The sequence below is a fragment of the Sciurus carolinensis genome, chromosome 7 (assembly GCF_902686445.1).
Source record: "Sciurus carolinensis chromosome 7, mSciCar1.2, whole genome shotgun sequence".
NCBI classification, from domain to species: domain Eukaryota; kingdom Metazoa; phylum Chordata; class Mammalia; order Rodentia; family Sciuridae; genus Sciurus; species Sciurus carolinensis.
Genome location: NC_062219.1, coordinates 154,354,908 through 154,370,942, shown reverse-complemented (window position 1 = coordinate 154,370,942; position 16,035 = coordinate 154,354,908). Strand labels below are relative to the sequence as shown.

Here is a 16,035-nt window from a genome sequence, read left to right as displayed (position 1 = left end):
GTTGATTAGTCCTAAGCCCTGCACTGGGTCCCCTGTATGAGACTTGTTTGAATTTTGGTGAATTGGAGAATGTTGACTGGTATTACACTAATTTGGAAGGACAGTAGCTCTGTGTCTGACATAAAGGGGTTAATAAAGACTATGATTTGAAGGGAATAAAATATGTGAGATCCTCTAAGTGGTGCTTTTTGTAACATTTAGTGCTGAGGTAAGGAGACTACTTTTCAATATTTCACAAAGGAGTGGAATACAAGTATAAATTTTAAAGCTTTTCTCCAAATGTAATTTGTCACTAGACTCTGAAATGCCTGAAAATTATATGATGTAACTCATACAGAAATGTGGGTTTTTTTCCATAAACCTGTTTAATAAAAGAATTATACAGCAAAAAAAAGACATTAACAAGAGAAAATTTATTATAGAGAAATTTATTAACATATGCATCACACATACACGTGGGAATACGCAAGATAAGTAATGCCAGGAAGTGGTTAGAACGTGGGCTTAGAGAGCATTTTAACAAAAGAACAGTATATTTTTAGAGAAATGAAAGGCAAAGGAAAAGGACTTTGGCTTTCTAGGGTTGCAAACTGTGGGAAGGCACACATGAAGTTGTGGACAAAGGCGAGTTTTACAAGGATTTTTAATAAAGTTAAAGAAGTTCCCTTTGGTATTCTCTCCATGCTGTCTCTTGTGACTAACTCCTGTCCTCCCTGGACAGGAAGGGGGACACCTTTACAAATGTGTGTCCTTCATTTAGGCAAAGAGTTTTTCTCAAATCTGTTTTTTCTCAATTGTCTTCAACTCAAAATAATCCATATGCTAAAGTGCTATATTTTAGGGTAGCAGAATATGCTACCCTTGGCCAGTTAGTGACAAGCCAGCTCTGTCAGCCTGCCTGGGGGAACTTCTGATGAGGGGGACCTATCACCTGCTTTCCATGCTCAGCTGATGGTGGGTGGCATGCTTACTGTCTTTACATCTGTTATTTCCATGAGGATTTACTAAATAGCCACTGGAAGCCCAGCACTGTTCTAGGACCTGGAGGAACTGCCCATGTTCTGCCTTGAGGGGATTTACAACCGTCTATGCTGGTTAAACTAAGGAGGCTCTCCTTTCTTCACTACTCTGGGGGAGGCAGGAACAAAGGAGAATGCTGATAAACACGGAAGTAGGGCTTGAGAGTGTACAAGAAGGAGGCGTTGGGGAACGTGAAGATGTGGGAGCCAGCAGTCGTGTTGTAGAAGGACACAATTCCAATCTCATAGTCCAGAAAAATTCCCACAACCAGGGGCTGCTCACGCAGACTCAGAGGAGTTGGGGGATTGGTAAGTGCTAGGTAGTCCCCTTTGCACAGCCTGATGGTCCAGAAGCCAAACTCAGGCTCCTGCTTCACATCAGCATCCCTAGGCACATTTTCCATACAGACCCCCAAATCCCAACCAGTCCCTTCTCCAACATCCACTTCAAAGTAGTGTCTCCCTGAGGTGAAGCCCTCACAGCCCAGGACACAGGGGAAGGCACTGAATCTCCTGGGAGAAAAGTCGAGATCCTCCTGGCAACCCCCGTGAGTCACCTGTCTTCCGTCCTCTGACAGAGTTAGGTTCGGGTGAGCTGTGTCCGGATCCAGGGTCACACCAACTGCAAAAAGACAACAGCAGACAGCACCAGGGGACGATGAGTTTTCTTGTGCCAGCAAATTGATTTAAATAAAGTCAGTCTGTGTTCAAGTACAGGCAGAATTCTTAGGAGCTCTATGAGCAGAGCACTGGAAGCCATATCTGTTGCCGACACTGGTGGGGAGAATGGAATGGGGACAGTCTGCCTGCATTTAGAGGACACCCTGGACATGGTGAATGCAAAATTAGTGATTACAATCATGGAACATCCACACCATCGCCCTCACCTCCTTCGTCTTATCCTTCAGAGACGCCAAGGGTGTAGAGTGGCTCCCGCCCTATCCAAGGCCCCTCTCCCATGTGGGGCTTCTATGAACCATGAAATAGTGCAGACAAAAGAAGCCCTCCCACCTCCCTTTCATGAGCACTGTACAATAGCAAATATCTGTACTAGATGGTATAAATAGAGTAATAAATCAAATATATATCCATGTTATGTTATATATTGACTATATATTATATATGTAGAACACATATAATAAATGCATATATAATAGTGTTATATGTATATAATATATATTTATAACTTCATATATGTTTAACATGCATGTTTATAATACGTTATACATATTATATATGTCTATATCTTGTATAGTCAATCTTGTAAATAGTACTTTTATATATTAAAGTTTCCCATAGTCATACACATACACATATACACACATAGCATATGGCATATTACATTAGAAGCATGCAATCTCTAGCATTCCGTGGATATCCATTAGTTCCGTATTATTAGAGGTATCCTATTCTCTCTCTCATTTATGCATGTGAACAGACCAGAGGGAAGTTTTACCACTGCACAGAGTTCAGGTGTGGAGCAAGGGCACGAGGTGACCCACAGAGCAGATGGAAGGCTGGGGGGGTGGTATCCTCAGGGGAGAAGCATCTCTTCTGAACAGCAGGAGAGTGTCTGAACTCACTTCACACGCAAGCCCCCACCAGCAGCCATCTCCACCACCACTACGACGATGACCCTAAGGCTCTCGGCCTACAGGTGGCAGCTGGCTCTTCCTTCCCTGTTCTTGTAATGTCAGGTTCCCCGCTTGCCCATTGGGTTATTACATGCTGACCACGCTATGCAGCCAGCCTGACCAGGAACAGGATTGCAGCACCATGATGACTTGCAGGGTAACTTGAAGCTTGGGTGTCAAATCTGTACATTATATATAACATATATATAAGTCTGTATGTGTGAGAGAGAGAGAGAGAGAGAGAGAGAGAGAGAGAGAGAGAATGCAGTTTATTCTGAAAGCAAACTGCAGTTTAACATTAGAAACTAAATTATTACAACTACCACCACAATACCAAGTTATGGGAAAGAAACCGCAAGATGCTATCAAGGAATACAACTCACTGACTGAGTAATTCCAATGCTTCATTATGACAGTTCTTTTGAAACAAAAGTCACTGAACAAAACAGGAAAATTTATATACTCTAAATCTAAAGTATTTAATGGAAAACAGAATGTAAGTGTAAAGTGCCATTCAAATACCAGGAGATGATACTGGCTATAAAAAAAATTCCCAGATATCAATAAGTAAAGAACCCAGTAAAAAATTCTTAAACTACAGTAAATCATGGGTAAATTAGGCTAATGGATATTTTTAAAAAATTCTCAAGCTCACTAGTGAACTGGAGAAACAAATAAATCCACAATTAAGTACATTTCAACTCTATCAGACATTTTAATTTTTTTTTTAAAACAAAGACTCGAGATGTAGAATAGGGGGACTTCTGTGGCTGGTGGGATATATAAGTCTTTGCTATTTCAAGATCTGTAGACTCTAATAAAATTAGGATGTGCATGCAGGAAAGCATATATTCAGAATAAGTGGAATAAACAGACTTTTAATAGTCTTGTATCAATGTAGTTCAGATGTGGCCATGAGGGCAGGAATACTCAAGGGTGACCTTCTGTGGCCCCTGGCTCTTAGTATCACATCCTGCCCTTCAAATGTGGGCAGCACCCTAGAATTGTTTCTGGCTGACAGAATATGGCCAAGGTGACAGAATGGAACTTACATGACAGCATTCATTAAGACTCCATCTTACTAGCAGATTTACTAGAGGCAGTCAGTCTCAGTCTCTCTCCTCTCTCTCTCTCTCTCTCTCTCTCTCTCTCTCTCTCTCTCTCTCTCTCTCTCTCTGTCTCCCACACACACACACACACTTGGAAGAAAAAATGGAGGCGCTCATGTGCCAAGATATGAGTGGAGGCCTAGCAGTGGAGGGCAACTTCCACCCAACAGCCAAGAAGAAACCCGGCCTCCGCCTGTCACCTGCAGGGCACACGTTCTGCCAGCAACCTGAGTGATCTAGGACGTGGATTCTTCCCCGCCTAGCCTCCAGACCAGAACTCGGGACCACACCCTAACTGAAAGGTGTGAAAAGCCCAAGTGGGCGTCCATCCTCACTGTGCCCAGGTTCCTGACTCACAAAAATTACAGCATGATATATTTGTGTCATTTTCAGACACTAAGTATTTTGGCAATTGTTGGTAGCAACATATAATTAGCATACACCAAATCATTCCAGGTTAGGTCTAACTTTGCCACCAAATGCATCATAAGACTTTCCATTTTCAGTTTTTTGAAATTCATAATTGTGGACAAGAAATTGAGCAACTACAGTAAGCACTTTTAAGAGAATAAAGAGCAGGAAGCTTAGGCTTTGGAATCGGCAGAACTTGTTTTCTTGACAGGGTTCTAGGATTTACCTGCATGATCTGAACCATCATCTCTGATGCTCATTTACCTTTCTTGCCTTGCTCTAAGACTTGAAAGTGCTCACGATAAACACCCTAATCAGACCTGATACCATGAGGGGGCCTCGTCATGTCAGACACTCTGCTGGAGTTCACACGTATTAATGAAGTTGATTTTTATGACAGCTCACGGAAGTGGGAGCTGCTGGAGTATTCATTTCAGGTGGGAAATCTGAGTGCCTGGAGGTGCCTGGAGTGGTGCGGGTCATCCGTGGGGAGCAGGAACTTGGAGGGTCCCCACAGACGACCAGCCCGGATGGCATGCCAACCCTCACAGTGCACCGAAGGAGAGTGTGTGCTCCACTGCAAGTGACTGTCCAGCCTCTGGTGGCTGCTCAGGGGACCGGGGAACTCAGCCACTGCACTTAGGAATTCTTGAGTTCACACACCTTGACAACGTCTTAGTATTTTCTTCACATCAAAGTAGAGCTCAGAAACATTGCAGGTGGTATGAATCTCCATGGAAAAGGCCTCTGGTGTCTCCAGCCTCTCCACCCGGCTCCTGGAAGAAGCAGAGGCAGCGGCTCCTCAGTGCCCTGCTGCACTCAGCCCGTGCCCTCCCCCCTCCCCCCCTGTACTCACAGGACCTACCTGCTCAAGGTGTCTTTCACATCCTACAAAGAAACAGGGACAGAGGTGAGTATTCCCTGGGATTTGGCATGTGGAGCAGTTCCCTACAAACATTCCTCCCAAAGGAGGACAGAGAGTGACCCCAGCGTCAGAACTGATGGACACTGGGAGGGAACAGCGCCCCCACCTCTGGCAGACTTGGCCTGAGCCCGTCACTCTTGCGGCAGGCTGTGGGAACTGCCCCGGTTGCAGTGGCATTGCCTCTGGGCTGCCTGGGGAGCAGCCAGGGGCTTTGCTCACGCTCGCTCTGGTTAGACTCGTTTTCAGTCCTAATTTCCTTTAGAGTAAGCCCATGTTGGTGGTCCCTCGTCACAAAGGTGCTTAGTGGGGAATCTGTGCACCTGTCAGGAGACTGGGCCACAGAGGAGTCGGCAGTGGTGTCATGTGCTGGGGGGCAGATGTGCCACACTCAACCCTACAGCATGACCACCTCCCTGTGAGCAGGAGCCAGAAGTAACAAGTCCTGCTGTCGCTCAGGGACACACCCTCCATGCGGCTGTAAGAAGGCCCCATACAAGTTCTGCAGCAGCAGGGACTCCGCGGGCAGATCCAGGAAAAGCCTGGCACTCGGCTGCCTCCCTGTCACCATCTGTCATTGGGAAGAGTGTCTCAGGACAGAGTTTGACAGTTGGGGATCTGTGGACATGGGCCATGGGGAGATGATGGCAGAAGTGACCCATGGTGCCACTGGGCCACACCGTGTCCACCCAGAGGTGTTTTTCTATTTATCATACAGGTGCCCATGAACCACTGGGAGCGACCTGGAGGACACTGAATTACTATCCCAAAGAGGCGTGACCTTAAATTCCCCACACACTAAGGCACCACTGTCAGGTGAAAGCAGGCCTTCCCACCTTCCAGCCTCCTTCCCACTCCCCTCTTCAGACACCTCCCCTCCCTGCTTCAAGTCCGCAGCCTCACCTGCAGCAACTTCTGGGATGAGCTCTGACATTTTGCCTCCAACTCCAGAATATGGCTCCTGAGTTCATCGCTCTTCTGCTTCAGTCTGGCCTCGCTCGCCCTCAGCCTCCACAGCATCTCCTCCTCTTCCCTCTCCAGCCTCCAAAGATATGACTTCTCCTCCAGACACAGGAAAATCTGGAGATTCTTAAAGTCAGACTTGATGTTTTGTCTCTGAATCTCTATCTTCTCCTAGAATCAAGAAAGAATGGTCAAAAGGGGGTGAGAATCTGGGCATGTGTATGCCTGTAATCCCGTGGCTCAGGAGGCTGAGGCAGGAGGATGACAAGTTCAAAGCCAGACTCAGCCACTTAGTGAGACCCTGTCTCAAAATAAAATATTTTTAAAAGGGCTGGGGATGTGGTTCCATGGTTAAGTGCACCTGGGTTCAATCCCTAGTACCAAAAAAAAAAAAAAAAAAAAGGTAGGAGGGCAGGTGACAAACCAAAGCAAAGGTCCATGGATGAATGACAAAATGTGACCTAAAGAGATAATGGGAAAAAGGAAGAGAGCCTGACCGTGCTACCAGGATGAGCCTTGAAGACGCTCTGCTGGGTGAAACGATCCAGAAGCAAGGTGACGAAGGTCTTGCAATGGTTAAATGCAGAGGGAAAGCAGAACAGTGGCCACTGGGCACTGGGATAGGGGGAATACGGGGACCTGGTGTTCATTGGGGACCAAGTTTCAAACTGGAAGACAAAGGGTGTTCTGGGGATGGAGGCAGAGACAGCTGCACATCACGATAGCACCCAGGTCGTGAGCTGCACGCCTGTGAGTGGTCGAGGTGGCAAACCCTGTGGTGTCAGTATTTTACACACACACACACACACACACACACACACACAACTGGAGCAGCTACTGGGACATAATTTTCTTGGGAGTCATTTGAGAGAATGTGGGAGAGACAGACCCTGATATTCTAGTCACCTGATTAATGTCCTTTTTCAGCCAAGATACGGGGGAAGGAGGGACAGGGGCACTAGATAAGCAGGGAACTAGGGCAGGATTCCAATGCTTTATCAGTCACAAGGATAACATGGAATTTTTATCTGGACTGTGAGAAGGTACTTCTGAGTCTGAGGAAATTTCTTAAAGCAAAGTCAAGTAAAAACCATCACCAAGAGTAGATTTTAAGACCACCATGCTGGTAGAAGGGGCCTTTTTTCTTGGCAGACGGGTTCTGGATATGACAGCAGTCTGTTATGGTTAACAGAAAAATATTCATCCACTGGCCCAGGGTTTTTTGTTTTTTGTTTTTTTTGTTTTTTTTTTTTTTTTTGGTATGGGGGATTGAACCCAGGGCCTCTTAAGCACTAAGCCACATCTCCAACCCTTTTTGAATATTTTATTTTGAGAAAGGGTCTTGCTGAGTTGCTTAGGGCCTCACTAAGTTGCTGATGCTGGCTTTGAACTTGCCATCCTCCTGCTTAGTCTCCCAAGACGCTGGTGTACCACCACGACCAGCTCCAGGGTCATTTAATCACCCTCTGTATAAGATAACCAGAACCAAATATAAGTCTCACTGAACTCAGTCTTCATTTGAGGAGACAGAAAACGGCAATTTCCATGGGTGTGTCCCAAATTCTTTCAGTGTTCCAATAACTGTGACGTGGTCTTGGGAGGGTCATTGGTTTAGAATGAGGTGGAATTTTTGTGGAGATAAGTATAGATTTAGCCCTTGATTGATGAGCTTTCTACACATGTTAGTTACAATCAAGGTCTTCCCCACTGCCCAAGATCCCAGAAATAAGGGAAGTCAGAGCATCCTCTAGAAGCTCAAATTCAGCATCCACACACAAAAGCGCAAAGGTTAAAATCAACCCCTGAAAGAGACAGAACGGCTGGCTGGCCAGTGGAATCTGGCTGCAAGCGAATAGATTACACAGGTATTCACACAAAGGAATGTGTGTCTGAGAATGTGGAAGCCAGTGAGCCAGGCAGTCTGAAACCCTATAGTCTGAAACTGGAGTGTGTAGGACCCTGCAGTGGACACAGTGCAGCAAGTAAAGCAAGCAGGTATCCTTCACTGGCCTCATCAATCTCAATGTGGAGGATCCCACAGTCTGAGTGCTCTTGAAAGCTGGTTTCTGTATCTGTAGTCTGGGAGCCAGACCCTGTGCTGTGGTGAATACAACAAGGTAATAAATAGGATAGTACTGATGCCGGCATGTCTGGAAAGTGTCCAAGTGTGAAAACCAGTCAAGACCAGCTGCAGGCAACACAGGCACAAGTTTGGTTTCTTCCAGTTACCACTGGACGACCAAAGGGTTTGGTGGTAAAATCTCATGGGAATAAACAAGTAGGACAGGAAAACAATGATTTCTTTTTTGGGTTTCATCTACTGGTGTGGTTTAGTGAGAATAAACCATCACTGTGCTTTGCCCTAGTCATCCTCCATGCCTGCCTAAACTCTAGAATGGAAAACAACTTGAGATTGGTTCTTACCTTCCATTCAGTTATTTGCTTTGTCACGAATGCCTTCTGATTTGTACATTCCTCATGGAGTTGACTCAATTTTGTTATAACATTCTGGAGTTGTTCCTGAGGGGAAAATCGGGTGAGTGAAATCTATTCAGTTTGATTCCTCATTAGACACTTACTCAGAATCACAGCTTCTCACTCTAAGATGAGTGAGAGTCACAGTGCTACTTATTGAATGTTATACTTTGCTAGAGAGCATGCCAGGGCTGGATGTGTGGCAATGGACTGATCCACTTAGCCTCCCTGAACAACTGGTTAGGAAGGGGTTAAGTAACTAGCCCAAGTATAACTGATGGACAGTGGAGCTGGGAGTCCAGCCTCCTGTGGTGACCCAGGCCTGCACTATATCCACTAGTCTTACCAGGAAAAGTTGCACACAGGACATGGACCATCTAAGAGCCTTCATAAACAATAAGCTGAACAAACACAGGTAGGACCAGGGTGCCTGGCACATGGGGAACTTTGCAGGCATTATGAGTGAGTCAGAAAGGACAGACTGATCGGATGCCAGTTGAAGGTACTAGAAATGGCTAAAGCAGAAGGGAAATTCTGATGCCTGAAGAACAACATCAGGAAACCAACTTACAAGTACTTCGTGTCTGTGTCCAACTTTTAGGTTATTTTTCAAAATGGTTTCTCATATTTCCATTGAAAGCAGTTTGAAGCTGACCCAAATTGCTCAGTGTGTTGACACTAAAAGAATTGGCTCCCGTCCTGTCCAACAAGGACGATCATTCATCCTCAAGTGTTCTCGGGAAAGGCCTCTGTGTAACTGATTGCCCTTGCCGTATGCCAAAGGTAAGCTCCTCTAACGTAAAGCCCCTAACACCTGTGTGTTATGGAGGGAGGGGTCTGCTATTATCTGATTTCAGATGGGAAAACGAAGGCATGAAGACATTCAATATCTTTACCCTAAATTGCCCATCTAGTGAGTGCCGGAGCTAGGACTTCAACCTAAGGAGTCTGGCTCTGGGGCCATTGACTGTCACTACGTGCTGCTGCTTTTCTTCTCACTTGGTGGGGAAATGATTCAAACATGAACGTCCCCATTAGTTTCTGCCTGCTGAGTGGTGTCAAAGGAAGGGCCATGGGTGTTCTGTATGGTCAGGATCAACATGTGCTGTGGAAGGGCCTGGAACCTTTGCACAAGACCCACCGTCTTCACTGGAGGAGAGAATAGGATCCCCACACCCAGCACAAGCCTTCCTCCAGTCTGGCAGGACGGAGGGGGTAAGGCAGCAGCCGGGGGCCACAGCCAGGGCTGCCTCCCTCCACTCTGAGCAAGAACACTGGGGGTCACCCAAAGCCTTTTCCCACAGTCAACCCACAGCCCAGGATTCTTCTACAACCCAGCTGGAATCTGCCCATTCGCTCCCTTTCTTGCAGGGATCATTTGAATTCCACTCCTGGGTATGCCTTTTATTTTAGGGGTGCCAGAGTGATGGAGAAAATCCAGGTGGAGGCGCCACTCCGGCGCTAACGGCTGGCTGGGCCTGGGAGCAGCGTGGAGCCGGCTCTCGCCGAGGGACCCAGCACCTCTCACCTTGTAGCCCTGGCAGGCGTCTTCCACAAGAGCCGTGGTGTGCCCTGCATGCCGCGGTGACCGCTCACAGCGCCAGCAGATGAGCTGGCCCTCGTCCTCGCAGAAGAGGTGCAGCTGCTCCCCGTGTTCCCCGCACAGCAACTCCAGGTCCATCTCCCCGATGACCTCGATGAGGTTTTCCAGAACCTTGTTGTACCCGTGGTTCGTCAGAGGAAATGAGGACCGGCAGAGAGGGCAGCAGAACCTCCGCCGCCCTGATGGGGCCTGGCCGTTGTAGGAGTACTGCAGGCACGAGTTGCAGTAGCTGTGCCCACAGCTGATGGTCACGGGATGCGTCATCAGGCTCATGCAGATGGAGCAGGTGGCGATTTCTTTCATCTTCTTTGTGAATGAGGAGAGGGCCATGGCTTTTGTCCAGAAGCTCCAGTGGTAGATATGAAGCAGCCAGAATTTTCCAGTGATGGAAACACCCCACACCTGAGCCCAGGTGCAATGCACTGGCTGCTACTGGTCTTCACAGGCTTCTCTCTAAAAAGAAGAAACAGACTGGGAACTAGAAGGCGCATAAAGACCTAGCGGTGTTGCCTAATACAGTAGCCACGATTACGTGTGGCCATTTAAATTTAACTTCTTGGAAATTTAATCCAATTTAAACCCCATTTCTCAGTCTTCCTGGCCACATTTCGATCCCCTAACGGCTGCATGAAGCGGGTGGCTGCCTGACAAACCACACATAGAACACTTCATCACGGAACACAGTTCTCCTGGACCAAGGACTGAGCCAGGTGGAGACACAGGCAGGCTCCCTCACAGGATCTGCAGGAAGAACAGGAACTCAGAGAGGCTGTGGGGACACTCCTATGCTAATGGGCGCCAAGAATCAGCTCAGAATCACCTTTTAACTGGTAGTGACACTCAGGTAACTGGGGGGTCTGCAAGGATTTGTTTCACTGAGATCATCAAATCTGACTGCACTGTGAGCCTGGCTCCCACCCCACAGAGACCCCTGGCCAGCAGGTGAATAAGTCCCCAGGTGACAAAGGAAGCAAGGCCACGCGAAGAATGGGTTCCTCTTGTTGCCCCACCCCCACCTCACACTGAGGGCAAGAGCTGGAATGAGGGCCAAGCAGGGGAGGTTTGGTCCTATGCCCAGGAACTCCCGGGGGCAGAACTCCCCAAGAACACAGGAGAAGACTCTCTTCCAGGCCAAGGCCTGACTCCAGGAAAAGCAGAGTCCAGGATACAGGGAAGGAGGTGGGCAAGGCCAGGCCGCAGTGGGACCTGGGGTGTTGAGCATCTTATGACCAGAGGAGGGGGAGGGACCAGAAGCAGCTCAGCCCCCTGGGGACCCTCCTTGTCCTCTGCACCCCACCTCCCAGGGAGTGTCCCTGGATGGCTGCAGGCAGGAAGTTTGGATAGTGACTTTCCCCTGCAATTGCAGTAGCTAGAATGAAGAACGGGAAGTCAACCGGAGTGCCAGCTCGGCGGTCCTCCGCAGAACCAGGACCTGTCTGCAGGAGCTGCAGGATTTCTTCCCAGGGTCGCCATCCTTTGGCAAGTTACATCCCCCTCCGCTAGAGGCGCTGTGCTCGGCGGAGAAGGGACCCCCGCTTCCAAGGCCCAGGTTACCCGGGTTAAGTACCCTGGGCCTCACTTCCCCTTAAATTCGGAATCTTCTGAGCTTTGGTGTGAAGAGGAAAGAAGGAAGAAAGGGAGGGAGGGAAGAAGGAAGCAAAGAAGGGAGTGAGGGAGGGAGGGAGAAAAGAGGGAAAGAAAGAGAAAGAGCAAGACACAGGGTGCGAGCTGTAGAGCAAAGTCCTGAGCTTTTCGAGGGGGCTCCGCTGTCAGGAAACACACTCCCCCGCCCTGCCACTCGCCCACATAACCCCCGCACGGACATGTCCCCCATCCAGAGGACGCTGGCCCAGACCTTGCGCAGAGACCGTCGGGGACCGCGGCTCGTCCCTGGGAGCGCGCTTCCCGGAGCTCCGGCCTCGACGCCCCGCCGGAGTCACTGCAGAAGCGAAACTGAAGTGGGGCGGGGCTAACGGGGTCGGCCTACCTTCTGCTGGTCCCGCAAGGGCGGGGAGGAAATGAAAAAAAATTGCTTCTGTTAAAGCAGTAAAGGACAAACTGATGACCCAGTAAAGTCCCTCGTGACCCGGCACACAGTGCTGGGCAGCGAGAAGCCCGCGGAGGGTTAGCTCGCAGACTGGACAGGTCTTTCCACGCTCGCTGCCAGCCCCTCGGTGTGCCGCTTTGTTAACTCTGGGTCACCTACTGTTTTACAACGGCCCTCCCCGGGGGGTCGTGAGAAAGGGCTGGCAGCAGCCATGGGGCCCCGTGAGCATGCCATATTCTCCCAAGTGCGCCTCCATCCCCTTCTGCCCTTGGTTGTGTCTCCTTTTCATACTCAACAGCCCCTCTGCTGGACTCAGATGCTTTCCAATAGCCACAGCCAGCCACCAGGAGGGGCAGCAGGAGCCACTTAGGGAAAAGGCCCCGCAGTGCGTGTTCTTGTCATCTGCCTGTCCTGTGACTCTGCTCTGCGCACTGTGGAGTAGAGGCTGCGTGTGGGGGTCAAGTCCTGAGCCATTCGACTCCAGCCTTTCCACTTCAAAATCAGAGTAGAAGTACTGTAGTCACCCAAGATACAATAAACACTGAAATAAGGAGGGTTACTACATTGAAATAAGACCTTGTTGCATTTATGGCCTCAGGTGTACGAGGCATTTATAAGTGCTCAATAAATGCTTGCTTAAGAAAAAAATGCATGCAGTGGATCACAGGTGCTGGTGAGGGACTGAGGACACTGGAGGGAGGAATTAAACTGGGATTCAGGGAGCCACTGGGGGCCAACTCTGGGCCCTTAGCCTGGCTCCTCCGGGCCAACCCTGATGGCCACCCAGAGGTCAGTGCTGGGACAACAAACTGCAGAGGAAGTAAGGAATTCAGTGTGGTCACAGCCCTGGTCTAGCAACTCAGGCTAGACGCAAGAGTGAAATAGGTTCTTCTCTTTCACCCCAGACAGGAGAATTGTTTTGACTCTAAGCCTGTCTGGGTTTTGCCATGCCATGATTCATCCTGCCCCTGTGCGTCCTGTGGAGCAGAACCCAGGCACATCACAGGGAGTATCAACTCCCAGGCCACTGGCACACAGAGAGATGAGAGAATGCGTCCTGAGTCCCTGGGTCCTGGATGGCTCCTTGCAGATACCTGTGACTTTTACCATTGTTGATCTGACTCTGGATTCAGTTACTCTACATCCCAAATTTGTCCTCTCAAAAGAAAAAAAAAAAAATGCTGTGAATGACAAAAAGAAAATACTGCCACCAACAGCAGCAAGGCAGAGTCTGTCTTGTGACAGCTGTCCCCCCTTGCACCTGTATTCTGTGGCACGAAGGAGGATGGACTCAGGGCACAGGGTGCCGATGGGCCTGCAGGGATGCATGTCCCCGAAGGCAGGCCTAGGAAGACACCAACGAGGTGGCACGTCATCTGTCTGGGGTAAGTGAGGCTGGGCTTGATCCTGACAGCCTGAGATGCAGGACAGAGACCCAGCCTGGGGAGGGGACCCAGAGGCTCCTTTAAGACCCTGAACTGAGTTTCTGCCGACAGGAGGAGTCATCCCGTAACAATGGTCTGCCTCATGTTTTGAAGGTAGCCCTGCTGCTCTGCCGCTGAGGCTTATTTTAAAATGACCTGTTTTTATTTTCCTCTCCTACCTCTCCCCCTCTCTAACCTGGGAGCGGGGACAGAATTACCTTTTCCCATCCTGGGTAGAATTCTCTGTCTTTGAGCACACACCCACCACAGGAAGCAAGTAATTCAGACTTCAGGGATGGCACCAGAAGATCCAGGAATGACTGTCTTCCAAATCAAGTGACTCACCGCACACTGCTGCCATCACCTGCCAATCACTGTGCCTCCTTCACTCCCCGACCCTCTCACTCTGTTTTTTTTTTTTTTTCCCCAAGGCAGTTTTCACTGAATATTTTACTTATGGATCTTGCTCATTGCTTGCCTCCGTGTGAAAACACATTTCCAGAAGAGCAGGGATTGTTATCCTTATTGTTCACAGATGAATCCTGAACTAGAAACTTCAGGCACAGTGATGTGTGCTAAATGAATGAGCAGCTTTCTGACTTGCACTATGTTAGTCAACTTTGCATTGCTATGACCAAAATACCTGACACGAGCAACCTGGGGGGGAAAGGTTGGTTTTGTTGTGTGGTTTCAGAGGTTTCGGTCCAGGGCCTGACTCCATTGCTCTGGGCCTGAGATGAGACAGAACACCGTGGTGGCTGGATGGGGCCCAGGAAGGCTGTTCAGCTCCTGTTGGCCAAGGAGGCAGGGAGAGAGGAATGGGCCAGGGACAAGATGCAGATCCCAAGGGCACACCCCAGGGACCAAGTTTCTTCAATAAGACCACATAACCTACAGTTTCCAACCACTCCCAGTAGTAAATTCAGCTTCTGATGAATTGACGCACTGATGAGGTGAGAGGCCTCATGATCCAGGTGCTTCCCAAAGCCCCACCTCTGGACACTGCTGTCAGGGCACTAATCCTTCAGCACAGGAGCATTTGGAGGACACATGGCATCTAAGGCAAAATGGCCCCTGAAGTTTCAGTTAGGAAGGCGTGCACAGCTGTGACTACTGTGTGCCACGTGGTGCGTGTGGGCTGAGTGGCAATGTGCTCTGTGTGTGTGCGCATGTCAGTGTAAGCAGGGCAGACGGGATCAGAAAGGGCCAGAATTCATGGTGGTCATAGTTCCATGTAGTAGTTGGGGTCCTTTCTGACAAAACCATGCATGCATGGAATTTGATTTCAATCCCTGTTACTCCTCTTTCCCGTAGTCTACTCCCTCCTCCTCCATTCTCCTCTCTCCACTCCACTGCTCTTCCTTTAGCTTGCTTATTGGTTTTTAATCAGTGCTTTCTACCTGCATGGAAAGGTGACAGTCACCGTGGTGTATTCACATATGTGGTGTATGAATGTGGCGTGCATACAGTGTGGTGTGGTTCCACTCCTTCCCACGTTTCCTCCCCTTTCCCAGCCCCCTCGCTCCCTCTTTACCGCCTTCTTCTATTCCATTGATCTTCCCTTTATTTCTGTGATATCCCATCTTATCTACCCCCTTATTTTGTTCTAGCTTATACAGCTGAGAGAAAATAGTCGACCCTTGACTTTATGGGTCTGACTTATTTCACTTAGCTTGAGGTTCTCCATTTCCATCCATTTACCAGCAAATGCCACAATTTCATTCTTCTTTCTGGCTGAGTAAGAATTCATTATGTACATGTACCACAGTTTCTTAATCCATTCATCCATTGATGGGCATCTGGGCTGGTTCCACAATCTGACTATTGCCAGTGGTGCTGCTATAAACATTAATGTGACTGTGATGTCACTATCTCTGGTAAAACTCTGTGTCTTAAACTCAACTTTTTTGTTGTTATTATTGTAGTCACTTCCGTGTTTTCCTGCTATTTGAATAGTGTAGATTTCTGTATGTTTATTTTTAACTTATTTGTGTCTTTTATTTAGTATTTGTCTTTTAGAGAACAGATATTCAATTCTTGCATTTTAAAATTCATTCTAACAATCTTTGCCTTTTTAAAGAATATTTACCTTACTAACGTTTAACATCAGCATTTATCTTTCTTCCCATCGTCCACTGGCTAGCATCTCTCCTACTACACTGAACATAAAGGGCAATAATTGGCATCCTTGCTTCGTTCCTACTCTGGAGAGAAGGGACAGGGATGGGAAAAGCTTTCAATTATTTATTGTTTCTTATTTTACCATTTTTTATGTATTTAAAAAATATCATTACACTTCACATGGTTTATTAGGAAAACATATTTTCCAATACTCCTAGAAAATACCGTAAGTGTATTTCTCAATTTTTTCCCATGCTTCTTCCACATTTCACATAGCCTTTCTCAGGGCCACCCTATCCAAAGGGTG

At 48.1% G+C, this 16,035-nt stretch overlaps 1 protein-coding gene across 1 annotated transcript; it reads right to left on the bottom strand.

Annotated features, from left to right (window-relative positions):
• Positions 1–418: 418 nt before the first annotated feature.
• Positions 419–12,118, bottom strand: Trim38 (tripartite motif containing 38). The gene is made up of 7 exons (XM_047558282.1): positions 11,992–12,118; positions 10,062–10,589; positions 8,483–8,578; positions 5,999–6,229; positions 5,039–5,061; positions 4,837–4,949; positions 419–1,641 (listed from the first exon to the last, which is right to left on the bottom strand). The coding sequence occupies exons 2-7, from the start codon at positions 10,464–10,466 to the stop codon at positions 1,124–1,126; spliced, it is 1,386 nt and encodes a 461-aa protein (XP_047414238.1). The 5' UTR covers positions 10,467–10,589; positions 11,992–12,118; the 3' UTR covers positions 419–1,123.
• Positions 12,119–16,035: the final 3,917 nt, after the last annotated feature.